This window comes from Protomyctophum parallelum, assembly GCF_964188405.1.
Source record: "Protomyctophum parallelum genome assembly, chromosome: 16".
Taxonomy (NCBI): Eukaryota; Metazoa; Chordata; class Actinopteri; order Myctophiformes; family Myctophidae; genus Protomyctophum; species Protomyctophum parallelum.
In genome coordinates this window covers 44,357,575-44,385,556 of record NC_139711.1, presented here as the reverse complement: position 1 = coordinate 44,385,556, position 27,982 = coordinate 44,357,575, and the positions used below count along the sequence as shown (strand labels likewise).

The window sequence follows — 27,982 nt, the reverse complement described above, 5'->3', positions numbered from 1 at the left end:
ATCAGCATCCCTAGCAAGAGCCTTCAAAGGCTCCAATACATCCAGAACAGCGCTGCTAGGGTCCTGATGAGAGTGCGTAAACACGAGCACATCACACCCATCCTCCGCTCACTCCACTGGCTCCCCATCTCACTCCACTGGCTCCCCATCTCACTCCACTGGCTCCCCATCTCACTCCACTGGCTCCCCATCTCACTCCACTGGCTCCCCATCTCATTCCGGACTGAATACAAGATTTCCCTGCTAACCCACCAGTGCATCCACGGCAACGTTTTTAATGTTTTTAATGGTGTGTTGTTTCTTTTGCTTTTATTCACTGCTGTAGCACTTTGAGATTCTTGCGAATGTAAAGTGCGTTATAAATAAAATCCATTATTATTATTATTATTAAAATTGGTTAAAACACCAAAATGGGTTCCCGCCCAAAATGGGTTAATTATAAAGTAAGATAAAAACACGGAAAAACACCCTGCAAAATGTACTGGCCCAGGGGCCCTCGGGGGGTAAATCCGTCCCTGGTTAGCCTCGCTACTTTTATAAACGTAGATAGCAGCGAAAAACTAGGGGATGAAACATACATTAGTCACTGAATCTTATCAATATTATGGTCAGTGTGAGTTACCATGATATTGACCTCATCCACACTCTTCAAATACTACCACCATCATAACTACATTATAATCACTTACTATAAAAGAACTTTACTTAACTAAATACAAATAAAAATGTTAAATGAATCTGACCTGAGAGTCTCCAGACAACAGTTTGGGCTCTTCAGTGCAGCACAGATGAGTTCCAGTCCAGAATCCTTCAAGACGTTTCTACTCAAGTCCAGTTCTCTCAGATGGGACGGATTGGAGCTGAGAGCTGAAGCCACAACTTCACAGCCTCTCATTGACAAGGAGCAGCTCTTCAGTCTAAATAGAAGAATACAACCAGATGGAGAGAGAGAGAGAGAGAGAGAGAGAGAGAGAGGGGGAGAGAGAGAGAGAGAGATGGAGAGAAGGGGGAGATTAAAACCAATACAATACATATTCCTGGATAGAGAAGCTACTTGCAACCAGCTGAAGAGACTTTAAAAAAAATGCAATTTGAATTGGCTCATAAAAGCATAATTTTTAGTTCCAGGGACCCCCCAGAAGCAAATATTTTAGTTAAAAATGTTCGCTCTGAAATACATATTCAATGATTTGCGCCACATCTTAACGATTTAATTTTTTTTTGCAGACCTACAAGCTCGTAGCGTGCCACTCGGTGGCACGCTATGAGCTTGTAGATCTGCTATTTTCAATAGCTAAAGTATAACATAATGCTTAGTTAAAACACCAAAAGGGGTTCCCGCCCCAAAAAGGGTTAATAATAAAGTAAGCTATGCTACTACGCTTTCATATATGGAGTATATGGTTGTCTACGCACATACTGTACGTGTAGTTAGCACCATTAGGTACCGTTAGCCTTGCTACTTTTATAAACGTAGATAGCAGCGAAAAAGTTAATAGGCTATAAATATCATTCAAAACTAGGGGATGACATTCTTGACAACAAAACACATTGAACCACTCAGAGGTGTTTAGGTTTTAAATGTGGTATCTCAGCATAAAGACTACATACATTAGTCACTGTATCTTATCAATATTATAGTCAGTGTGAGTTACCATGATATCAACCTCATCCACACTCTTCATATACTACCACCATCATAACTACATTATAATCACTTACTATAACAGAATTTATCACAAAAAATATGTTAAATTAATCTGACCGGAGAGTCTCCAGACAACAGTTTGGGCTCTTCAGTGCAGCACAGATGAGATCCAGTCCAGAATCCCCCAAGCGGTTTCCACTCAGGTCCAGTTCTCTCAAATGGGACGGATTGGAGCTGAGAGCTGAAGCCACAACTTCAACGTGTTCCTCTCCGAGGTCACAGTCAACAAGTCTGTAATTACAGATTAAATGTAAAATCAGAGATGATCAAAACAGAACAGACCATGTTCCCTGTCAAGGAGGTTCCCTGTGGTGCTGTCTGAAATGTGTGTGTGTGTGTGTGTGTGTGTGTTTGGATACTTTTCTAACTTAGCAAATAGCGGCAGTGAGTAACACATATTCAAAAGGCAAAATCACCCTGATATCACTAAATATACTAAACACAAATCACACTTGAATTGGATTGCAATACTAATATATATATAAATATGAAGTGAGGGTCTCTCTCTCTCTCTCTCGCTCTCCATGTTTTTTAATGAATGAATGAAGTATATAGTGATGTATGAAGTAAGTAGTGTGAACGTTAACATTCACACTACTAACCTGGCTGTTTTGCAGTTCTTCACAGCTGGGACCAGTCTCCGTCGGCCCTCCTGTGATGTGTTGTATTTCTGCAGGTCCAACTCCTCCAGAACCGCCTCTGACATCATCAGCATGGAGGCCAGAGCTGAACACTGGGGCACAGTGAGTTCCTTCCCTGAGCTGCTCTCTGACTCCAGGTACTGTTGGATCCCCCGACTGACTGACGGGTCGTTCATCTCCATCAGACAGTGGAAGATGTTGATACATCTGTCAGGAGAGGCATCATTATCATCCATCTCCTTCAGGTTGTTGATGGCTCTCTGGATCTCCTCTGGACGGTTCTCTGTCTGACCCAGCAGTCCTCCTAACAGTCTCTGGTTGGACTGCAGTGAGAGACCATGAAGGAAGCGGACAAAGAGGTCCAGTTGTCCACTCTTACTCTTCAGGGTTTTCGTCATAGCAAGCTCCAGGAAGTTAGACAGGGAAAAGTCACTGTCTGAACCGTCACTGTCTAAACTGTCACTGTCTGAACCGTCATCTTCCAGGAATGTCTTCAGGACCTTCCTGTTCTTCTGATTGAAACAGTAATACAGGTAGACTGCAGCCAGAAACTCCTGGATGCTCAGATGAACGAAGCAGTAGACCGTTTTCTGGAAGAACACATCGTCTTCTTTGAAGAAGGTTGTGCAAAAGCCCAGGTTTTTCAAGTCCTTGTTCACATCAAGACCACACTCCTTCAGGTCCGCCTCATAGAAAATTATGTTGACTTTGACCAGTTGGAGAAACGCCAGCTTGCCCAGCTTCAGAAGAATTTCCCTTGCATTCTTTATGAGCTTCTCTCTGTCTGCCGTGCCTTGTTCAGGATTCTCCCGCTGTATCTCACCCATCAGGAAGTGACAGAACAGCTCAACCAGGGTTTTGGGCAGCCTGAGTGTCGTCCCCATGTTCTTCACCATGTTCTTCACAACGGTAGCAAGGATCCAACAGAAGACTGGGATTTCACACATGGTGAGGAGGATCTTTGATTCTTTGATGTAAGAGAAGATTGATCTGGCCTGGTTCTCATCACTGAATGTCTTCTTGAAGAACTCCTTCTTCTGGTCATCTCTGATGAACCCTCGTACTTCTGTCATCCTGTTTACAAACTCCTTAGGGATCTGATTGGCTGCTACAGGTCGCGATGTTATCCAGATGAGAGCAGAGGGGAGGAGCTTCCCCTTGATGAGGTTTACAAGGAGATCTTCCACTGGGTAAGAGTTGTTGACATTCATGAGGCCAATTTCTGTTTCGAAATCAAACTTGAAATTATTTTCATCATAACCATCCAGAACAAACATGACTTTGAAGGGGCTGTTGCTGTAGTCTCCTGACTTCTGCACTTCAGTGAAGATACATTTAAGAACGTCTTCCTCGATGAATCTGGTTTCCTTGATGCAGCAGTGAAGTAGCTGTGCCAAAGTAAACTTTTGTCCCTTGAGCAGATTTAACTGGCGGAACTTGAGCGGGAACACGAGGTGTGGGTCTTGGGGGAAACATTTCTTGGCCCAGTCGAACAAAAATTTGTGTACGAGGAACGTTTTTCCAATTCCTGCACAGCCAACGGTCAGCACTGTTCTTTTGATTAGTCCAGAAAGGTCTTTGAACATCTGACCGAGTTGGATTTCCTCTCTTGCCTTCTTCATCTCCATCTGTCTGACCTCATGATGGCTGTGGATGTCTGTTCTTTCGATGTCTACATTGTAGAGCGGAGCGAAGATGTTTTCAAACACGACCTCAGACTGTGTACCCAAATTTACATTCAGATATGTGCTGTTCATGTTGCGTTGAAGCTCCTCTTCATAGTCAGTGATGTGACGATATCCTGGTGTTCTCTTCAACAGACCTGTAGCGAACAAAGCAATTCTATGTTTAACAGCCTTGTCTCTCGACACACACACACACACACACACACACACACACACACACACACACACACACACACACACACACACACACACACCTCTCAGTTTGGCGGCTCTGTGTCGTCTTTTCTTCTCTTCTGCTGTCAAAGCTGTCAAAGCTGAAATGTGAGGCAGTGATTGGTCAGTGAGATGTGAGACAGTGATTGGTCAGTGAGGAGACACTATAGGATCATTCTCGTCTTCACATAATGACACATAGATGGATGGATTTATATCAATATAGATTGTAAATAAATCTAGTTAAAAATAAATTAAAGACTCACGAAGATTCTTGTTCCAGATTAAAGTTGCCAGTGCTATTGCGTACATGGAGACAGTAACAATAAGCCCTGGTCTGCCTCTGACTGTTGGTCCTGTAGGAGCTGAAAGACAGAAATAGAAAACATAAATAGAAAAGAAAATCTCTGATTTAAAAAAAAAAACCACTTCCGGGTTGCAACATCTAGCTCAACCCCCCTCATAGAGTTGTGAGAGGAGTTTCAAGTCAATCCGACAAACCGGAAGTAGGAATTATAGTTTTATGAAATTGGAAGTCCGTACGGCGAGCAACCAGGTTTGGGACCTTTAGCATGCTGCAAACTGGAGCTATGGCTGTTTAAAGCCCAGCCAATAGGATTCAATAATGATAGTCCCCCTAGCAACCCCTCAAGGACCCCTTGGGGGTCCCCGGACCGCACTTTGATAACCACTGGCATGGCTGGCAAATGGGAGGAGACATGTGTAGGCAGGCGTATGTATGCGTGTATGCGATAGACTACAAGGCCCAGCATGCTTTGCATGCATCAGACTTCCGGGGACTAGTAAACAAGGGTTGTACTACTATAGCTACTAGCTGTGTCCCGTGTCCTGTCATTTAACCCATTCAGGCCTGACGCCGAAAATTTCTGTATTAGTGGTGCTCAATTTTTCTAAAATAGCAGACCTACAAGCTCGTAGCGCGCCACTTGCGCTATGAGCTTGTATATCTGCTATTTTTCAATAGCTAAATTATAGCATAATGTTTTCCTCTTTAGAAATGTTTTCGGAACGGGTCGGAAACGGTAAAATGACACAGATTTTTTTTTTATCCGTGCAGAGCTCTGGACCAAGGACCAGATGGAGGAAACACATCGACTCACTGGCCTTGGAATGTCATATGTCCTTGCGTGGTCTAGCCCTATGGAACGTTTGTCTTATTATCCAGGGTTCATTTTAAGTCTAAACATCTGAACTACCCGCACGCACGCACACACACACACACACACACACACACACACACACACACACACACACACACACACACACACACACACACACACACACACACACACAATCAGTAAACTACGTACCTCTGTAAAGCGGGTTGTCTACAGCCTCGCTCTGCTCCACACTGAACCAGTTCTTTATCGCACAGGATATTCTTCGAACTCTTCTCCCTTCCTCGTCGTCGCTGATCGTCACCGTCCGGGAGTCGGGTCCGCTCCATTCCTCATCGTTGTAGATCCTGGTCTCGTTGGGTTTGGGTCGAGTCCATTTCTCATCGTGGAACCTCCATCGATAGGTGACGGCCGACTCTGTGACGTCTCCGATGCAGTGCAGCGTGCAGTTGCTGGAGTTGGAGTCACATGGTGCCACGATGGTCAGGTCTGGATCTGGGACTCTCTCTGTTGAGGAGACAGAATGAGTCACATGGTGCCACGATGGTCAGGTCTGGATGTGGGACTCTCTCTGTTGAGGAGACAGAATGAGTCACATGGTGCCACGATGGTCAGGTCTGGATCTGGGACTCTCTCTGTAGAGGAGACAGAATGAGTCACATGGTGCCACGATGGTCAGGTCTGGATCTGGGACTCTCTCTGTAGAGGAGACAGAATGAGTCACATGGTGCCACGATGGTCAGGTCTGGATCTGGGATTCTCTCTGTTGAGGAGACAGAATGAGTCCGTGAGTCATACTTACTCATCTCTTTAAGCAGGTAAGTATTGTAGTGAGTCATACTTACTCATCTCTGTAAGCAGGTAAGTATATTGTTGTGAGTCATACGTACTTACTCATCTCTGTAAGCAGGTAAGTATTGTAGTGAATCATACTTACTCATCTCTGTAAGCAGGTAAGTATTGTTGTGAGTCATACTTACTCATCTCTTTAAGCAGGTAAGTATTGTAGTGAGTCATACTTACTCATCTCTGTAAGCAGGTAAGTATTGTTGTGAGTCATACTTACTCATCTCTTTAAGCAGGTAAGTATTGTAGTGAGTCATACTTACTCATCTCTGTAAGCAGGTAAGTATTGTTGTGAGTCATACTTACTCATCTCTGTAAGCAGGTAAGTCTTGTAGTGAAGTCTTCCGTTGAACTCCACAGAATACCACCCGATGTCTTCTACGGTCATGTTGTGGATAACCAGCCGTCCGGTGTCTGGGTCCAGTGTGGAGCGGTGTCTAAACGTCCCGTAGTAATCCAGACCATAACCCAGATACCACTCCGCTGCCAGGTTGTCTCCGTGCCTCCACAGGATGCTGGTGACGGCTTCAGGAACAGAGCGGGGGTCTGGAAGCAGTTCCACGCGGATGCCTCTGCCTCGTGGTGGAAGGTACGTCACCTCATGGGCTGTGGAGAGAAACGCATGGCAGTCAAGTTACAATTTAGGCATTTATCAGACGCTCTGAATACAGAGCGACTTACATTAGGAACAAAAATCATGGCAATACATCACTATACATAAAAGTAGTATTCAAGAAACAGGCGTAAGCCAAGAAGTGGAATATCTATAAAGTGAAACTATACGTATAAACTATACAAACTATAGTATACTATACATATACTATAAAGTGCTATGAAAACATACAATGCAATTCTAGTGGTGTCTACGTAACATGCTATAGGTCTACAAAAAGTGCTATCTACGGGGCTAGGGCAAGTGCTACAGGCCATAGTTTAGATTGGGAGTGAGTCTGTAGTTCTGACTGTAATGGGAAGTTAATTCCATAGTTTAGATTGGGAGTGAGTCTGTAGTTCTGACTGTAATGGGAAGTTAATTCCATAGTTTAGATTGGGAGTGAGTCTGTAGTTCTGACTGTAATGAAAAGTTCATAACATAGTTTAGATTGGGAGTGAGTCTGTAGTTCTGACTGTAATGGGAAGTTCATTCCATAGTTTAGATTGGGAGTGAGTCTGTAGTTCTGACTGTAATGGGAAGTTCATTCCATAGTTTAGATTGGGAGTGAGTCTGTAGTTCTGACTGCAATGGGAAGTTCATTCCATAGTTTAGATTGGGAGTGAGTCTGTAGTTCTGACTGTAATGGGAAGTTAATTCCATAGTTTAGATTGGGAGTGAGTCTGTAGTTCTGACTGTAATGGGAAGTTAATTCCATAGTTTAGATTGGGAGTGAGTCTGTAGTTCTGACTGCAATGGGAAGTTCATTCCATAGTTTAGATTGGGAGTGAGTCTGTAGTTCTGACTGTAATGGGAAGTTCATTCCATAGTTTAGATTGGGAGTGAGTCTGTAGTTCTGACTGTAATGGGAAGTTCATTCCATAGTTTAGATTGGGAGTGAGTCTGTAGTTCTGACTGTAATTCCATAGTTTAGATTGGCCTCTCACTAACCACTGCTAAAACCGGCGAAATGGACATAGTGGCCGAATTTGGTATTGCAGCTCGAGCCAGTGCTGGTCCGTTGACTATCATTGCGCACCGTCATGATGACACGTGGACGCTATGTTTCATACTGTATAGGCCTATTTGATATTTTTATTTATATTTTTTAATAAAAAATGTTTTATTATTATTTTTGAGTGGTGCAACCAAGATTCAAGATTCAAGACTTTATTGCCATGTCAACAGAGTCGATTGGAATTTGTTTCAGTGCACTAAAAACATACACACGATACATACACATATTCACATCACATATCAGACAGAACACGATACAAAAGTACAGACATCATATGAGGGGGATCAATAAATAAGAAGAATGCAAAACGTTACAATCCATGTTGAATAAATAAATAGCAAATTCATCACAGTTCATCGTTTTACAAAGCAGCTTCACGCTGTAAAGTGCGAGTGAAAAGAGGGTCAGCATTCAGGAGGCGAACAGCCTCGGGATAAGTGCTGTTCTTAAAGCGGGAGGTGTTGCACTTTAGAGACCGGAGTCTCTTACCTGAGGGCAGGGGTGCGAAAAGAGAGCAGGCAGGGTGGGAGGGGGTCAGCGATCACCTTCTGCATCCTACGATACCACCCTTTTCAGCCGTTTCCTCTCTAAGTCGGTGGTGTTTCCATACCACACTGTGACTGAGAAGACGAGGACACTCTCCACAGTGGCTCTGTAGAAGTGAACCAACGCCTCCCCAGTCACACCGAACTTCTTTAAGAGGCGTAGGAAGTGAAGCCTCTGGTGGGCTTTACTCAAGATGTTACTAGTCAAGTGTTAACTTCCCATTTCAGGGAGCAGCATTATAGTGGTGCCAAGGAATTTAAAACTGTCGACCCTTTCGACAGGCTGGTCATCGATAACCAGGGATGGGGGCATAATCCCCTTTTTCCGGAAATTAAAGATAATTTCTTTGGTCTTAGCCAGGTTTAGGATAAGGTTATTCGAAGTGCACCAGTCTACGAGGGCTGCCACCTCGGCCCTGTAGGCTGATTCGTTACCATTTTTAATATAGCCAACGACAGTTGTGTCATCTGCATATTTAAAAAAAGAAACAAATTGAGGATGTGAAATAAAGTCATTGGTATAAAGTGCGAAGAGGAGGGCTGAGAGAAAACAGCCCTGGGGAGTCCTGGATTGAGAGAGCATGTTGCCAATCTTAACCACTTTCTTTCGGTTTGACAGAAAGTCTAAAATCCAGAGACAAAGAGAGTGATTAATACCCATGGCCAAGAGCTTATCAAATAGTTTGATGGGCAAAATCGTGTTAAACGCAGAACTGAAATCAATAAATAAAACTCTAACATATGTGGCAGGGGCCTCCAGGTGCTGTAGGATACTGTGGAGGCACAGAGACACAGCATCCTCTACAGACCTGTTAGCTCGATAGGCAAACTGGAAGTTATCCATCTCAACATTGGACAGGCGATTACAGACAATGCGTTCAAATATTTTCATCACGACAGAGGTCAAGGCGACAGGCCTGTAGTCATCCATGCTAACAACATTAGGCTTCTTAGGGACAGGTATAACCACAGCAGATTTAAAACAAGCAGGGACTTTGCATAGTGTAAGAGACCAGTTAAAAATACCAGTAAAGACAGGAGATAATTGGTGGGCACAGTGCTTTAAAGTAAAAGCAGAGACCTGATCTGGGCCTGCTGCTTTCCTGCTGTTTTGTTTAAGGAGGAGGGTTCTTACCTCTTGCTTACAAATTATAAAGGGAGGGGGGGTAGTTTGTTCTATACTAGCTGCTGCTGCTTCACTGGGATGGACATCTCTGGGCATGTCAAATCTACAATAGAACTCGTTCAATCTATCAGGGAGGAGGGGGTCATCATCTGGGGCTCGGCGACTGCCTTTATACCCTGTGATGCTCTGCATCGCTTGCCAAACACCCTTGGTGTCATTGGCACGTAGCTTGGCTTGCAGACTGTCATTATATTTGGCTTTAGCTTTTTTCACAGCATGTTCAAACTCATATCTGGCTAATTTAAAAGCCTCTTTGTTGCCACTCTTAAAGGCTTCGTTTTTCTTTGAGCAGAGGGTTTTAACCTCTTTACTGAACCAAGGTTTGTGATTGCTAAAAACAGTAAACAGTCTTAGATGGGATACAGAGAGACTCAGAGAACTTTATGTAGGAGGTAACTGTGTCAGTATACTCATCCAGGTCATTGCATGCATCTTGAAAAACAGACCAGTCAGTTAAATCAAGGCAGGCACTCAGGCTATCAGCAGCCTCAGGGGAGCATTGTCTTACAGTCTCTCCACTCCCTTAAGGAGCTATGTGTGTGGCTGGGTGTCTGGGTATGAGCACGAAAACAGCATGGTTGTTTTTCACCATCTGTGCTCAACCTAACGCACACACAAACACACACGCACGTATTAACTGTATGCTTTCGGGGGTGCCAGTACATTACAGTACAGTAGAGGGTACAGTAGAGGGGCCGCCACACGGTAACTCTGTCATTTCTCAACCATTTCGGACGCGGCGCGGCACGCCGGAACCGGGGGGTCGGGAACATCCCCTCCCTCCCTCCCCCCCCCCCCCCCCCCCCCGCGCACCCCCACACAGAGTTGCACCACTCACTTCACACAGGTGTGATTTGTTTTGGGACTCATACGAATTTGAATGACCACCTGTGATATATAATTTGTTTCAGAGTGAACATTTTTAACTCAAATGAAGGTTCCGTGGCTCAAATGGGTCTGAGAGGCTAAACCTCATCAAATGGGTCTGAGAGGCTAAACCTCATCAAATGAGTCTGAGAGGCTAAACCTCATCAAATGGGTCTGAGAGGCTAAACCTCATCAAATGGGTCTGAGTGGCTCAAACGTTTGTGGCTCAAAAGCCAAATACATAAGGGGCCTTGTTGAAAACCCACCGTCTTAAAGAATAAAATAAAAACATTATTTGGATAACAAAGAACAGGTCTTACCAACGTGGAGCTGGATGTCAGCGCTCATGCCCATCTCTGGCACAAAGCAGCGGTAGGTTCCCCGGTCCGACAGCCTGACCCTGGACAGCTTCAAGTTCATTACACCCCCGGAAAGCTCCGACAGGGACAGTGTCGCTCTCTGCCTGTCAATGGTGGAAAGCACCAGCACTAAGTACTTTTACTTAAGTATACTGTACTTGAGTATTATTATTTTACAAAATATTATGGTGATTTCTATATTTATTATTTACTATAGTCCTAATAGACCCCAGGAAATTACATCTGACCACAAAAGATCACAGGATCTACTGAATGTGAAGGTGGATCACAGGATCTACTGAATGTGAAGGTGGATCACAGGATCTACTGAATGTGAAGGTAGATCACAGGATCTACTGAATGTGAAGGAGGCCTACTGGGGGGAAGCCACACAAATATGTCAGTTTGACGCATTCAATAGATCTCGTGATATTTTGTGGCCAGATGTAATTTCTTGGGGTCTAGTAGGACTATAGTAAATAATAAAAAAATGAATCACTACAACAAAATAAATAAATTACATATTTAGCCCCATGCTCGAATGCCCCCGCCCCCCTGTCAAAAACAGCTAAAATCCCTAAAACGAAAGAAAGCAGCAAATGAAGAAAAATTCACACTAATCTTTTACTTTGTCTAATAACAACCTAAAACATGAACCTAGCTTGATAAAAACTAAAGTTGTCCTTAACCCATTCTGACCGGGCACCCATTTTGGTGTCGGCATCATGTCATGCTTTAGCTATTGAAAAATAGCAGATCTACAAGCTCATATCGCGCCACCGAGTGGCGCGATACGAGCTTGTAGGTCTGCTATTTTTGAAAAAAATCGAAGAACGACTGACATTTTTAGAATCTGATCTCAGGTCAGAATGGGTTCATCAGACCAGTGTGTGTCCGGCGGAAACCTCGTATGAATCTGATCTCAGGTCAGAATGGGTTAAAGTAAATAAATTGAGTACTTGTAGGCCGGGTTCTGGTCCTCGGTGAGGTAGTACTGCCCCAACCGGACGGCGACGACAAGCAGGCTCTGGCCGTCTCTGGTCCACTTCACAGTTCCCCAACTCTGCATGCTGATTGGTGGGTGGATGTGACATGGGAGGATGGCCACGCCTCCCACGCCGGCCAGCACGGGTTGAGAGGAGCCAATCACATGGCTAAATCCTTAAAGGGATTGTGACATAAAAATAAAAAGATTTTGAATTATTTTATTTTGATTCTTTTATAGTTATGTTAACTTTATGAACTAAAAACAAATATATTGGACATAAAAAAGGACAATAACATTTAGTAATTATCTGAGATCAATCATTTTTCAGTATTCTGATATTAACCTGAGGGCCACATTAAGTGAAGATGGGGGCCTCATGTGGCCCCCAGCCGGGCCACCAGTTGATATTAACCTAATATTATTATTTCAGTTAAAATATAGCAAAAATAGCTGATCTACAAGCTCAAAACGTGTTTGGATGGACGTTTTTTGAGCTGGCCCTCTGGAGTGAGTGTGGAACAATAGTGGGCCTCTGAGTGTGAAACTATAGTGGGCCTCTGGAGTGAGTGTGAAACTAAAGTGGCCCTCTGGAGTGAGTGTGAAACTATAGTGGCCCTCTGGAGTGAGTGTGGAACTATAGTGGCCCTCTGGAGTGAGTGTGGAACTATAGTGGCCCTCTGGAGTGAGTGTGGAACTTTAGTGGCCCTCTGGAGTGAGTGTGAAACTATAGTGGCCCTCTGGAGTGAGTGTGGAACTATAGTGGCCCTCTGGAGTGAGTGTGGAACTATAGTGGCCCTCTGGAGTGAGTGTGGAACTATAGTGGCCCTCTGGAGTGAGTGTGGAACTTTAGTGGCCCTCTGAGAGTGTAAGGGCCGATTCATACTCCTATTTTGCTGTAGTGCCGAAATGATTTCGGCTCGTCAGAAATTTTCAGTAGCACCAAAGAGACGACTTTAGGACCCCCCGAACCTCAAATGACGTCAAATTGTAGGCTCTACAGAGCCGAACCGACTTTTATTCGGCTCTAAAATAGGAGTATGAATCGGCCCTAACACATGGAACCAAATGCGGGACCCTTACGGGTCTGTGACTGTACGAGTGTACAAATGGAACCTTACAGGTCTGTAACTCTGAGAGTGAAACACATGGAACCAAATGGACCCTTATGGGTAAGTAACTGTATGAGTGAAACACATGGAACCAAATGGACCCTTATGGGTCTGTAACTATGATAGTGTAACACATGGAACCAAATGGACCCTTATGGGTCTGTAACTATGATAGTGTAACACATGGAACCAAATGGACCAGTGGCGGTTAGAGTGTTCCACGGGCCCTGAGGCGAAATTGACAGGCGAAATTGAAGTTAGAGACACCTATTACTCTGATCATGATTTAGTATTAATATCACTATAGTCCAAGATGAAATACATTTAAAACAATTGACAATTTACAATAAATAAAATAATTATACTGTATACGTGATAACATATTTTAATTCAGTTTATATACCTTTTCTTTTCATCACATATCAATGATTTATTTTTCTTTGATAAACTAAAAAGGGATCCAGAATATTTCTAAATGGATACAACTGTATTTCTTTTATAGATAGAAACTTGAACCATACTTAATAATACTAGTTTTTTACATGCATAAAGTAGGTAGGTAGCAAATAGTTACACCTAATAATTAGAAATTTCAAACGCTCCTTCACAGAGATACTGAGATTTAGCAAATTTGTTAAAGAAAATGCTTCAACTTAAAGGACAACTTTAGTTTTTTCCAACCAAGGTTCATGTTTTAGGTTGTTATTAGAGAAAGTAAAAGATGCGTGTTAAATGTTTTTCATTTGCTGCTTTCTTTCGTTTTAGGGATTTTAGCTGTTTTTGACAGGGGGGCGGGGGCATTCGAGCATGGTGCTAAATATGTATCATTTTACATAATAATATAGCGATTTATTATTTTATTATTTACTATAGTCCTACTAGACCCCAAGAAATTACATCTGGCCACAAATGTTCACAGGATCTACTGAATATGAAGGTAGCCTATACTGGGGGGAAGCCACACTGTAATAGGCTCAATATGTCAGTTTGACACATTCAGTAGATTCCGTGATCTTTTGTGGCCAGATGTAATTTATTGAGGTCTAGTAGGACTATAGTAAATAAAAATAAAAAATCGCTATAACATTTTGTAAAGAAATACATATTTAGCCCCATGCTCGAATGCCCCCGCCCCCCTGTCAAAAACAGCTAAAATCCCTAAAACAAAAGATAGCAGCAAATGAAAAAAAAACTTACACTCATCTTTTAGTTTCTCTAATAACAACCTAAAACATGAACCTTGGTTGAAAAAAACTAAAGTTTTCCTTTAAGTGATTGGCACACAGCACATGAAGCATACACATAGTAAATGTAGCCAAAAGCTTACATTTCATACATAAAAATGTTCACAACCTACTGTGTAATGAAAGGTAGAAAAGAAAAGCAGTGCACCTCGGCCCACAAAGGCTACAAATCTATCAAATTGTTACCACACCCCCCTAAATTGAATAATGCAAAAAATGGACAAGACTAAAGACAAATGCAATAAAAGGTCAGAATTATTACAACATATGGTATGAAACATTTATTCAAGTATCACAAAGTGTCACAGCATCTGACATTAATGTACAGCTGGCGACCTTTGGGGTCGCCATCGCGACCTCAATGGCTGCCAACTAAAACTGTTTTGGCTGTAAAACCAGATGAGCTACATATGCAAACTTTGTGTCCGTCATGTTTTTGGACCATTACAAACGCGTTGGAATGTTTATCATTATGATTGGGTGTGTCTGGAACCCTATGGCTATGTGAAAACGAGTGATTTTTTTTTTTTTTTTGACAAACGTGGTGTCTATTCTAAACACATTGAAATGCTCTGATGTATGATTACATCTATCTAGAACACTCTAATATACACATTCCTATTGATACAGATAGGAGTATTAAATAATTAATGCACAAAATCTCTGTACGTGCATATACACGTCCATCTAGTAGACGTATCTCGAAAATCGTTCAAGCGACCAACTTCAAACTCGGCATGTGCGTTGCTGCTGACTCCAGGTAATTTTTTATGTCCGATGTCGAGTTGATTGGATAGGTAGTTGTCCAGAACCACCTACAGTATGTACGCCCAATCACCCGTACATAGGTGTTGGTGTAACAGTATAGTATAGTAGTATAGATCTAGTCTAATGCCTTGATTAGAGCTATGGGACTGTTGTCTTCCTGCGCTTGCATAAAATGCAGAGCAGCCTCTCCTCTGTTGCGGAAATATAAATATGTTTTACTTATACTCACCAATACAAAGGCGGCTTGTGTTATTAGAAAGCCTACTTTCCACTCTGAGCTCCCCCCCACATGTATAACATCATCACTCACTGATGGCCCCCTTCAGTTTGCGGTTTGATGTTTGATGATGTCATCTATTCTACATGCTAAACAAGGCATTCATACACCTTGACACCCTGGGCAATACAGTTAAAATCATGCTTTTTTTTAACACTAGGAAGTCTGAGCAGCCGTTCTGACCGAATTTGAGATTTCAATGTTTATTTTCTCAGCCCATGGAGTCCAGAGAAAGTTCCCCTTGCATGACTTTGTCTAAATATTCGATTGAAATCATCTCTGTTTTTTTCCCCATTTGAAACGTTTTGTAAATATGATTTTAGGCATATATCTCTTACTCAGTCTGACTATATCGGCCCATTCGACCGCTCTCCCCCTTTATCCCTCCACCCCCGCACCACTCGTTCACACCTCTGGAGCTGGAGACGTCATTGTTGCCTACACGCACTCACTTTTATTTTTTATTTTCTTCCCTCTCTTATGAATACATTATTATACACCCAATGAAAATGTACACTTCACGGATTATATATTTGGAATTAGGACAATCGGTAGAAAATTGGCCGAGAATAGCACAATAGCACATTAATTGTTGCCTAAATGTATACGCACTTTTCTGAAAATGGTTAATCTGCAAGCTGCCCCATTTCCTTTTCAACTTGATATGTTTCGTAGAGAGGGCATACACAAGCCAGAATTCCGTGGTTTACATGAGCAAAAAATAAGCGAGTTATGTAAAGAGGGGTGGAGGGAAAAAGGCGATTATTTGGCACAATCAATCAAATATATATTAATTACATCGCGTAGCCTATAATGTTTCCCCCTCTATATAATAGAGGGGGACAATATATAACTCTAATGTCGTATTTCGTCATGTATGTGAACTATATGCTGCTTGTAATACTGTTGGTCAAAGTAACTAGTAGTTGGACAGGCTAAATATAATAGTAGGCTATAAGCCCGTTTTCAGCTAAATGCTTTTTGTTCTCTTTTCTCCAGGCTCATACCCGCATCGAGATGAGCTAGCTCTGCGACAGCCGTGCTGTTTTCAATTAAATTACTTGCAGTATAATATTAATAAATACTACATCCTATATATATTGTTTGTCTGTCTAATCATTCAAATGTTTTTCTGCATGCATATTGCATAGTTTATGTAAGCCTGAATTAAAGTCTGATTACGGAGGCTTTTTCCCCGTCTCACAAACAACGAAGCCTATAAATATTGTCTGAGAAGTTGAGAATTGGTGTCATGCACATATATATGCACCACACATTCCTGCACCACGCGGTAAATAATGAATACTTTGTGTTAATTCAACCATGTTTATTTTTTCTTATTGTTCACAATATCAGAAAGCATGAAAGAAAGCAAATATAAAGCGGAATAAAATCAGGGAAAACACAAATCCTACGCATTAGTTTCTGTTGCTATACTTAGAGACACTTGACACATGTCATTGTAAATGTTCCCGTACATGTACCACATTGGCCATGTATTGCGTAAATCCACATCTTGCCTTGGATGGGAAGAGTTGCTCATCGACCGTGATGTTTCCTCCAGGCACATAGCAAGATATGCAGTTATCTGTGAACTGATTCCAAATGTCCGTTATTGCAGCAAACTTGTCTGTTTCTTTGCGTGCTTCTCTGGTGTCCTTGTCGTCAAATCGCAGGTATCGCATTATGGATTTGAAACGGTCACGAGACATTGTTTCTCTCACCGTCTCATTCCCCCATGCCCCTTTCGCCCACAGTTGATTCAATGGATAACCAGATGTCGACATCGCACGAATGAAAAACACGCTGATGAATGCTTTCAGTTCAGTAACAGACAGATCCCATTCTTGATTCTGTCCATCACTGCGGGCAAACTTCACTGTGCAGTCTTTGACGTTTTCCAACATGTCGGGGTCAAACATACACAAAAAACTGCTCAACTCGTCGTGGATTCTGACTTTGGCAAAAGCAGTAGGACCTGGCCTGGCATTTCCCCTCACTGTATATGTATCTTTATTCTTTTCCCTTTTTGCTTCCTATATGATTAATTCCTGTTCTACTGGCTGGTAGCCTATGTCTTGTATAGGGCCTTGTATATCTGTTTATTTTAAGCATGCCGCCGCATTCTGTCAGAGCAGAGACATATTTATTTAAAATAATCCTGTCTCGCACGGCCTATATAGAGCCAATGAACGGAGCACATTCCCTCAGCATGTATTATTATTAACGAAAAACATAAATACTAGCCTACTATTTTATTGGTCTAGTTCAGTTGATTTAAACAAAAGTAATACATTCAGTATAGGCCTGGTTTTGATATAATGATGCGCTATAACAGAACAGGAATTCATCATATAGGAAGCAAAAAGGGAAAAGATACATATACAGTGAGGGGAAATGGGGTGGGGGGGGGGCCTACATTTAGGCCTACATGGGACAAGCTATATATATATATATATATATATATATTTCCCTATTTGTCTATTGGTATGTCTCTAAATGTTTTGATGAATTGAACAATGTGGACCCTGTTGTAAACAAGTGTAATGCTTCATTGGGTTAATATAGTATGTTTTTGAACGAATATTTGGGCCTAAGCAGTTTTTTGTGTGTGTGTGTGTGACCAGTGTTGCTCGTCGACTCGGGAAATGGGGTGGGGGGGGGGGATTCAGGTTTTACAGAGGCCACTTCGAATTGCAGCCATCCGTATAGGTGCCACACATCAGGGGTTGGGGGGGTTGGGCAGGCGCACACTGACACAAAGGGCACCTACGGATGGCTGCAATTCCGAGTCGACTAACACTGGTCACACACACACACAAAAAACTGCTTAGGCCCAAATATTCGTTCAAAAACATACTATATTAACCCAATGAAGCATTACACTTGTTTACAACAGGGTCCACATTGTTCAATTCATCAAAACATTTAGAGACATACCAATAGACAAATAGGGAAATATATATATATATATATAGCTTGTCCCATGTAGGCCTAAATGTTTTTATGATCGAATGTGACCAAATAGTGCCCATTGAGAGTGCAGGTTTTCTTTCTTTATTTTATTTTTCGTTTATAGATTCGTTTTAGGCTTACGTTATAAGTTATATACTATGCATAGTCAATACTAATAGACTGCATTTAATGTTAAGTTATGTTCTGTAAAATATAGGCAAATATTGAGAAGTTGAGAATTATGCATCCTGCATGCTGTTGGAATTAAGTTCTGGATTGCTGCCGACCTGGACAGCAAATACTTCCTGAATGGATTTCCATACCTTGGAAAGGGCCAGTACCGCAGCAGGTGATTTATTTTTATTTTCTAATAATCAATAATCATTTAAAATGTCTTTACATCAAAGCCTATTATGTATATATTTTTGCGTTGTAATAACCATTACACCTTCTCCCTGTCATTTGTATATATAGTGATGGCGTGCCGCTGTGCCGTGCGAGACAGGATTATTTTAAATAAATATGTCTCTGCTCTGACAGAATGCGGCGGCATGCTTAAAATAAACAGATATACAAGGCCCTATACAAGACATAGGCTACCAGCCAGTAGAACAGGAATTAATCATATAGGAAGCAAAAAGGGAAAAGAATAAAGATACATATACAGTGAGGGGAAATGCCAGGCCAGGTCCTACTGCTTTTGCCAAAGTCAGAATCCACGACGAGTTGAGCAGTTTTTTGTGTATGTTTGACCCCGACATGTTGGAAAACGTCAAAGACTGCACAGTGAAGTTTGCCCGCAGTGATGGACAGAATCAAGAATGGGATCTGTCTGTTACTGAACTGAAAGCATTCATCAGCGTGTTTTTCATTCGTGCGATGTCGACATCTGGTTATCCATTGAATCAACTGTGGGCGAAAGGGGCATGGGGGAATGAGACGGTGAGAGAAACAATGTCTCGTGACCGTTTCAAATCCATAATGCGATACCTGCGATTTGACGACAAGGACACCAGAGAAGCACGCAAAGAAACAGACAAGTTTGCTGCAATAACGGACATTTGGAATCAGTTCACAGATAACTGCATATCTTGCTATGTGCCTGGAGGAAACATCACGGTCGATGAGCAACTCTTCCCATCCAAGGCAAGATGTGGATTTACGCAATACATGGCCAATGTGGTACATGTACGGGAACATTTACAATGACATGTGTCAAGTGTCTCTAAGTATAGCAACAGAAACTAATGCGTAGGATTTGTGTTTTCCCTGATTTTATTCCGCTTTATATTTGCTTTCTTTCATGCTTTCTGATATTGTGAACAATAAGAAAAAATAAACATGGTTGAATTAACACAAAGTATTCATTATTTACCGCGTGGTGCAGGAATGTGTGGTGCATATATATGTGCATGACACCAATTCTCAACTTCTCAGACAATATTTATAGGCTTCGTTGTTTGTGAGACGGGGAAAAAGCCTCCGTAATCAGACTTTAATTCAGGCTTACATAAACTATGCAATATGCATGCAGAAAAACATTTGAATGATTAGACAGACAAACAATATATATAGGATGTAGTATTTATTAATATTATACTGCAAGTAATTTAATTGAAAACAGCACGGCTGTCGCAGAGCTAGCTCATCTCGATGCGGGTATGAGCCTGGAGAAAAGAGAACAAAAAGCATTTAGCTGAAAACGGGCTTATAGCCTACTATTATATTTAGCCTGTCCAACTACTAGTTACTTTGACCAACAGTATTACAAGCAGCATATAGTTCACATACATGACGAAATACGACATTAGAGTTATATATTGTCCCCCTCTATTATATAGAGGGGGAAACATTATAGGCTACGCGATGTAATTAATATATATTTGATTGATTGTGCCAAATAATCGCCTTTTTCCCTCCACCCCTCTTTACATAACTCGCTTATTTTTTGCTCATGTAAACCACGGAATTCTGGCTTGTGTATGCCCTCTCTACGAAACATATCAAGTTGAAAAGGAAATGGGGCAGCTTGCAGATTAACCATTTTCAGAAAAGTGCGTATACATTTAGGCAACAATTAATGTGCTATTGTGCTATTCTCGGCCAATTTTCTACCGATTGTCCTAATTCCAAATATATAATCCGTGAAGTGTACATTTTCATTGGGTGTATAATAATGTATTCATAAGAGAGGGAAGAAAATAAAAAATAAAAGTGAGTGCGTGTAGGCAACAATGACGTCTCCAGCTCCAGAGGTGTGAACGAGTGGTGCGGGGGTGGGGGGGATAAAGGGGGAGAGCGGTCGAATGGGCCGATATAGTCAGACTGAGTAGGAGTGATTTTTTTTCAGCCTTGCTAGTGTTAACTTCTCCAATGTCTTCAAAACTATCCAGTCACAGCTGCTTGCAGAAGCTTGTGTTGATGGGGGAGGGGGGGGGGGCATGGTTTGGTGGCATGGATCTAAGATCTAAGAATCTCTCAGGCAGACTGCAGTATGTGAGACTGCAGGGTTGTCTGTTCAGAGGTGCTGGTGTACATCACGGGCACTCCCCACCTTTCCTGCTCACCCTATAGACGAAGGTCTCAGCTTACATCGAGATTAACCTGTTTAGTTTATGGCTGCTCCAGCAGTAGTGGCAACATTCCAAAAAACTAAACAAACGGAATGTCAAAATATCCACCGCAGGGTCTGAGACCAGAGCCATTGAGTCATTTAAATGCTACTTTAAATGCTTAGTTAGTATGACCTTTCACTGCTACCATTACTCATCTTGATGAAACTATAACAGATGGACAAATTGATCTTAAAGGATACAATGTTATTAGGCGGGACAGAAATAGGAATGGGGGAGGAGTTGCCCTATATTTACAAGAGCACTTGCTGTTTAAGGTGAGGGAGGATCTGTGTGTGAATGGACTAGAGATCCTATGGATCCAAGTTCACATACCCTTTCAACAACCAACATTAATTGGATGTGTTTATAGGCCCCCAAAATCAAACATCCTGTATATGGACAAAATCTTGGAAAGCATTGATTTGGCTCTGGAAGAAAGGTTTGATTTAATACTGTCTTGGTGATTTTAACTTGGACTGGAAACATACTAACTCTGATGTAAATAAGATTAGGTTTGAACAATTTATTGAAAGTTGCAATTTATCGCAGATGGTACAAGATATCACACGATCCTCAATAAATAGGTATGGGCATAGAACGGAAAGTACTATTGACCTGATACGGTGTAATGTGCCGAAAAAATGCTCAAAGGCAAAATCTACTCCTGTATCCTGGACAGATCATAATATTGTGAGCATCACAAAACATACTAAGGTGCCAAAAAGGCCACCTAGAGTGACTATAAGGCGTAGCCTTAAACATTTTAAACTGGAGGACTACAGAAGAAATCTGGGCATTGTTCCATGGGATCTGGTGTATCTTGAGAATGATCTAGATGATGCTGTCGATTGTTTTAATAAGCTGCTAACTGAGGTCGTTGACCATCATGCCCCTATAAGGAAAGGTACAATCAAAGCTAAACCATCCCCCTGGATTGATCAACAATTAAGAGAAGCAATGTCTCAGAGGGATGAGGCAAAAGCCACTGCATCCAGGCCATGTCTTATGCTATACAGGGAATGCAGAAACTTTGTTGTAAAATTAAATCGTCAGAAAAAAATCACTTTATTATAAAGTAGCATTTGAGAAATGTAAAAGTGACCCAAAACAGACATGGAACACAATAAATGGTTTGCTGGGTAGATCAAACAATACAAATCCTGTTAGTGTGGAGGTTGATGGAATGATCAAGACAAAACCAATAGACATTGCCAATCATTTTGCTGACCATTATGAAAGCAAGGTAAACAATCTCAGGTCCAATATGCATGTAAATGCCTCAAACGAAGAACTGGTGGGAAATATAGATGCACAGATTATGCAGGGGAAAGAGTGCAGTTTTGTTTTACCACCAGACATATCTTTTGTCGAAATTGAGAAAATTTTGTTGTTGCTCCCTGAAAACAAATCTCCAGGGCATGACCTCATTGATAATAAATTACTAAAATATGCTGCCCCATTTATCGCTAGACCTGTGAAAAACCTATTTGATATCTCTCTGCAACAAGGCAAGTTTCCGACAATATGGAAGCATGCACAAATTTGCCCTATTCCTAAGGATAGTAAATCCGCTTTTACTGCCCCAAATAGCCGACCAATCAGCCTACTTTCCTCTCCAAGTAAAATCCTGGAGAAAGTAGTTAGTGATTATATATGGAAATACATGGAAACAAATAACCTATTAACTCATGCCCAACATGCATACCGTAAAAACCATTCCACTGAAACAGCTCTCATTGAGATGACGGATACCTGGCTGAATGCTCTCGACCAAGGTAAACTTGCATCCATTTTACTTTTAGATTTCACTGCCGCTTTCGATCTGATTGATCACACAATTATTTTAAAAAAAATTAATCATTATGGCTTCAGTCAGAATTCTATCAATTGGATGAAATCCTATCTGTATGGCAGAAAGCAGTCTGTATATGTCAACGGCTCATTTTCCTCATCTCGTTCTACTTCCTGTGGAATTCCACAGGGGAGTTGTCTTGGTCCTCTATTATAATATCATATACACAAATGATCTTCCATTAGTACTAACCAACTCAAATGCACACATGTTCGCTGACGACACAACCATCACTGCAGTAGCTGAATCACAAACTCAGTTGCATGAGCACCTGGCGAATTATTTTAAACACGTTGTTAAATGGGTTGAGAACAACAAATTAGTACTGAACACTAATAAAACTAAGAATATGGTCATATGCACCAACAGAAAAAGGAATAGGTTAGGGCCATGGAACTTATCTTATGGAGGGATACAAATAAATGAGGTCACAGAAGTCAAACTACTAGGAATTAAAATACAAAACAATTTATCATGGACAGCTCATACCACAGATATCTCCAAAAAGGTAATGAAAATGGCAGGAATGGTTGGGCGAATTACAGGGCTTTTATCTGAAGAGACGTTGAGGTTAATATCCAGTAGTCTGATTTATAGTCACGTTAACTATTGCTGTGCAGTATGGGGCAATGCAGCTCAGACAGATATGAGAAAACTACAGATCACACTAAACAAGGCAGCTAGAATGGTCTTAAGATGTGGGTATGACATTGACACGGGTGAAGTGCATAACAGAATGGGATGGCCCACAGCACTTGAATGCATAAGAAAACAGTCTCTTGCATTGATTTCTAAAATAAAAACATCTAATAAACCAGTAAACATAAAGAATAAATTAACATTAGTTCGAGATAAACATCAGGTCAACACAAGATAAAGACACAAAGATATTTATGTTCTACCAAAAATAAAAACTAGTATGGGAGGCCGATCTTTTATTTCTAGGGCAGTTAAATTATGGAACTCATCACTATAGCTGAGATTGATTTTATTGATGCACTATCATGCTGTGATTTTGTTTTTTTGTTCTAGTTTCTGTGTTGGTATGTGGTCAGGTTTAGTTCTAGTTTCTGTGTTGGTATGCGGTCAGGTTTTCAGCTGGCTCAGGGAAGAGGACGACCCTGCCATGCATAGTCCACCATAGATAGGTGAATGAACTGTATCTGTCTGTGGGCAGGCATATGCTGTGCCTGTGTGTGCGTGAGTGTGTGCGGCTGTATGAGTTGAGGATTAGAGGTATAGGTATTTTTATTATGTTGTAACATTTAACTCACTGATGTCGTTTAGCATCAGTGTAATTTGAAATTTTGTAATGAAATGTACTATTTTGTAATGTAATATAATGTATTGTGTTATGTTTTAATTTATTTCTGGACTCTTGGAAGATTAGCCGAAAGGCTAAAAGAGATCCAAATAAAAATAAAAATCAAATCAAAATGGCTCTGGTCTCAGACCCCACGGTGGATATTTTGACAATCCGTTTTTTTCTTTTTTGTTTGAATGTTGCCATTGCTGTTCGAGCAGCCATAAACTAAACAGGTTCATCTCAATGTTCTGGGCATCTTTGTAATGTTAGTGTTAGTAAAAAGCAGGTAAAAGAGTAACATTTGACTTGAGGCAGATTAACATCAGTCACTCTACCATTCACTGTAGTAGAAGAGGTGCGCCTGGTTTTGATTGATTGATTGATTGATTGAAATATTTATTAACAGTTTGTAGAATTACAGTACATTTCAAGCACAAACTCAATACAAAGACTGATAACTGTGAGTGGACGACCCAATTAAGCATTACACTTGTTTACAACAGGGTCCACATTGTTCAATTCATCAAAACATTTAGAGACATACAAATAGACACTTCTATGTAGCTAAAGAACAGAACAGGAATTCATCATGGTGAGGGTTTAAACCCTGCAGCTATGTCGAGTCCGCCTACAGGAAATATGTAAGCTGCCATGAGACCCGTTTCTGACTACTCTGATGCACTGATGAATGATGTGTTCTTCTGGAATGCTCAGATCTTTTAGCGTATGCAACAGGATGCTGCAAATGGCTGGTGAGGAAGACGCGGGCTCCATCGTGGGGAGCTCACATGGAGTGGATGGTTTAGGTGCATACAGCGATGAAGCTGTACACCATAATGGCAAACCTGAGTGTTCTAGATAGATTTAATCATGAATTGGAACATTCCAATGTGTTTCTAATGATTAAAATACATGCATCGACTTGACTGAAAGTGTCAAAAGTTAAGTTATTAATCGTTTTCACATATCCGTAAGGCCCGGGACTATTGCTGAAATGTCAGATGCTGTGACAGTTTGTGGTACTTTAATAAATGTTGCATACAATATGTTGAAATAATTCTTTACCATACCATTTTTTGCATTATTCCAAAATAGGGGGGCGTGGTAACATTTTGATAGACCAGCCATTTTGGGCCAAGGTGCGCTGCTTTTCTTTTCTACCTATCATCACACAGTAGGTTGTTAAATTTTGAATGTATGAAACATAACCTTTTGGCTAAATTGTGTATGTTTCATTGTGTATGTTTAATTTGCTACATTTCATGATCTAGATTCACATATGAGTAAACTAAGGCACCAGTACTTGTTTCAGATGTTAGGTAGGCCTATATGCATTTATGACATTGCCAAAATCAATATAACACATTTTACAAGCAAAAACAGCAGCACAAGATTTTCGTGGTAAGACGAACCACTTTTAGCTTAAGTTGTCCTGGAAGCAAGGCAAAATGAGATGGCAGTAAAATCTAATGATCTACACATATTTCAGGATGTCTTCTATCAATTTAAATGATGAGTAAGAGCATCTATGACAAAGGGCCATGAAAATATGACCTTTAAAAAAAAAGTGGTAATGTGGCTCAATTTGCCCCAGGTAAGGGGTAAATTGATCCAAGTCGAGGGGTAAGTTGAACCACATGATATTTGAATGTTAAAAGCTTAAATTTGAACAGATAATGTATTCACTTATCGATAATAATAAAATAACAGTTTTCCTTTTGCAAATAGTCTTGTTTATTTGTTTATTTATTATTTAAACAATATTAAGACAATTAAATAAAGTTTGTTATACAAAACCTTATATTTGCAATATTGTTAATACAATATTGCAAACTTCTCTTAAATGAGTATGTAAATGCAAATTAAAGGTCATTCAGTATAATTTCAGTAGCAAAGACTTAATACAAAAGTTATGAATAGTGATTCCCATTAACTCAACTTACCCCCGGACATTGGTTAATTTTACCCCCAGCCTCCATTTTAGAAAACAATGACTAGAATAAGTTACTTCAGACAATGTATTTGCTAAATGATTCACATGGTTCTATCCATTGGCAAATCATCAACGTGTATGATATTACATTTTAGACCTAGGTACATTTTGCTTTGTATAACAGTCATTTTACATGATGTGTCAAATTTTTATTTTGACCGACAATTTTTTTTGTTTAAAAGAATGTTTTCTACTTTCCCCATGTGCTTCCCAACTTCACAGCCAGGTGTAAATGATGGACGCTTACTAGATTTAAGGTCACTTGGCAACACAGTTTTTTTTTTTAAAGATGCCCAGCCCGCACAGGCTTACAAGACACTCACAAAATTGTACATATATAATAATACATATACACAAATAGACAGTTACTCATGGATACATCGTTCTCCAACGTAACTGCCATGCCTTCTCTATACATTTTCCAAAAACAAAAACTTCATTACTGAACAACCAATTTAACATAAAACACTCAGACATTCAAAACAGATCTGGGTTCTGTGAAATAAAACGTTTCTTAAATCATGATATAGTGGACAGTAGAAAACAAAATGAATCCTCTACAACTCCCAGGTCACAGAGAGCACACAGTCGCTGCTCCTCAGGAACGCCAGTATATCTGCCAACCTCAACTGCCAGAGGTAAAGCACCAGATCTTAACTGGGCACAGAGGGACCTCTGTCCTCTTTTTAAATTAAATGCAACATAAGGTTCAGTCATGTAATCCTCTTTAAATTTAATATAACTTCTTAATTTCGCCTTTTTCACAATGTCCACCCTCCATTTCTGCTGATGTAACATGGACAGTTTATATTTGACTGTATTAATGTTAAAATGAAGGTTATTTAAGTCAGAAAATTAGATAATTGAAGAGACCTCTCTTATCCACGGATGATTACATATTTTATTCCAATTAAATATATTTTTTGTAAGCCTCTCTTCTGGCAGTTGGGTAAGGCGATTCCATAACCTGATCATCTCACATCTCTGCCTTGTCAGGCAGCTTTCCCAACCTGTGTCACCTTCAATGGCCAACTTAGTGGTATACTTATGCACCCCGAGAAAACACCTCAACGCTCTACTCTGAATGTTTTTACATTCGGTAGCCTCCTCAAAGCCCCACACACCTGCTGCATCAAACAGGATGGAAGAGACCATGGCGTCATAGAGCTTGGTAAATGTAGCAAAACCTAAATCAGGGCAACATTTCATTTTACTTAATATGGCACCTAATGCTCTACCTGCTGAGTCAGCCAATACATTCTTTCCCTCATATTATTATTAAGTATTTGTATGAGGGAGAATAAGTCAAAGATATTGACCCTGTACAGCCTTCCTTCTGAAGTGTATAATATGAGTTATCTCTCTGTTAATCGAAAGTCTCCATTTACTGCACCATAGACTGCAATGCAATATTCAGCATTTTTTGTAAATTTGACTCATTATATGTTTCTTTTCCATTTTTACCTCCTTTATGATGAATTCCTGTTCTGTTCTTTGACTATATAGAAAGAAGTGTCTATTTGTACGTCTCTAAATGTTTTGATGAATTGAACATGGTGGACCCTCTTGTAAACAAGTGTAGGCCTACCGGATGCGCTCCCTCCCTCACTAGTTGAGGAAGTTCCCAGAAATCGGCCACAGACTGGATTTCTTTATTGAAAACTACGGACTAATAGTTTATAGGCCTATTGCACAAGCAAAACATGTCAAAATCCATCAACTACATCTACGATAAAAAACAAAAAAAACAATCTAAATCTTATAGGCTGCCGTTAGCTATAGTAGCACAAGCCCAGGTCAGGACTACAATAGGCTACAGTGAGTCGAGTGTAAATAAAGTTGTATTATCGTTACCTCTCACAGGTAATGTGTCGTAACCGCTGGGTCTGCTCCACAGTATCACCAACATGTAGAAATACATCCTCATCGTCCAACAGCAACAACCCGTCAGTGTGACCGAGAGAGAGAGAGACGCCATCGTTACACTCCCGACGCCCCAGAGAACCAAGGAAGGAA

At 40.9% G+C, this 27,982-nt stretch overlaps 2 protein-coding genes across 2 annotated transcripts in view; both read right to left on the bottom strand.

Moving 5' to 3' along the window:
* LOC310873828 (chemerin-like receptor 1) overlaps positions 1 to 27,982 on the bottom strand; it is a gene marked incomplete at both ends in the record, with an annotated part of 592,518 nt that overhangs the window by 448,256 nt on the left and 116,280 nt on the right. The window lies entirely within an intron of this gene.
* On the bottom strand, positions 24 to 27,893 carry LOC310873304 (uncharacterized protein; the record flags this gene model as incomplete). Its single annotated transcript, XM_083785652.1, has 12 exons — positions 24 to 63; positions 1,766 to 1,939; positions 2,302 to 4,171; positions 4,289 to 4,339; positions 4,514 to 4,612; positions 5,579 to 5,853; positions 5,927 to 5,957; positions 6,539 to 6,838; positions 10,821 to 10,963; positions 11,819 to 12,020; positions 26,977 to 27,153; positions 27,821 to 27,893. The coding sequence occupies 12 exons, from the start codon at positions 27,891 to 27,893 to the stop codon at positions 24 to 26; spliced, it is 3,435 nt and encodes a 1,144-aa protein (XP_083641778.1).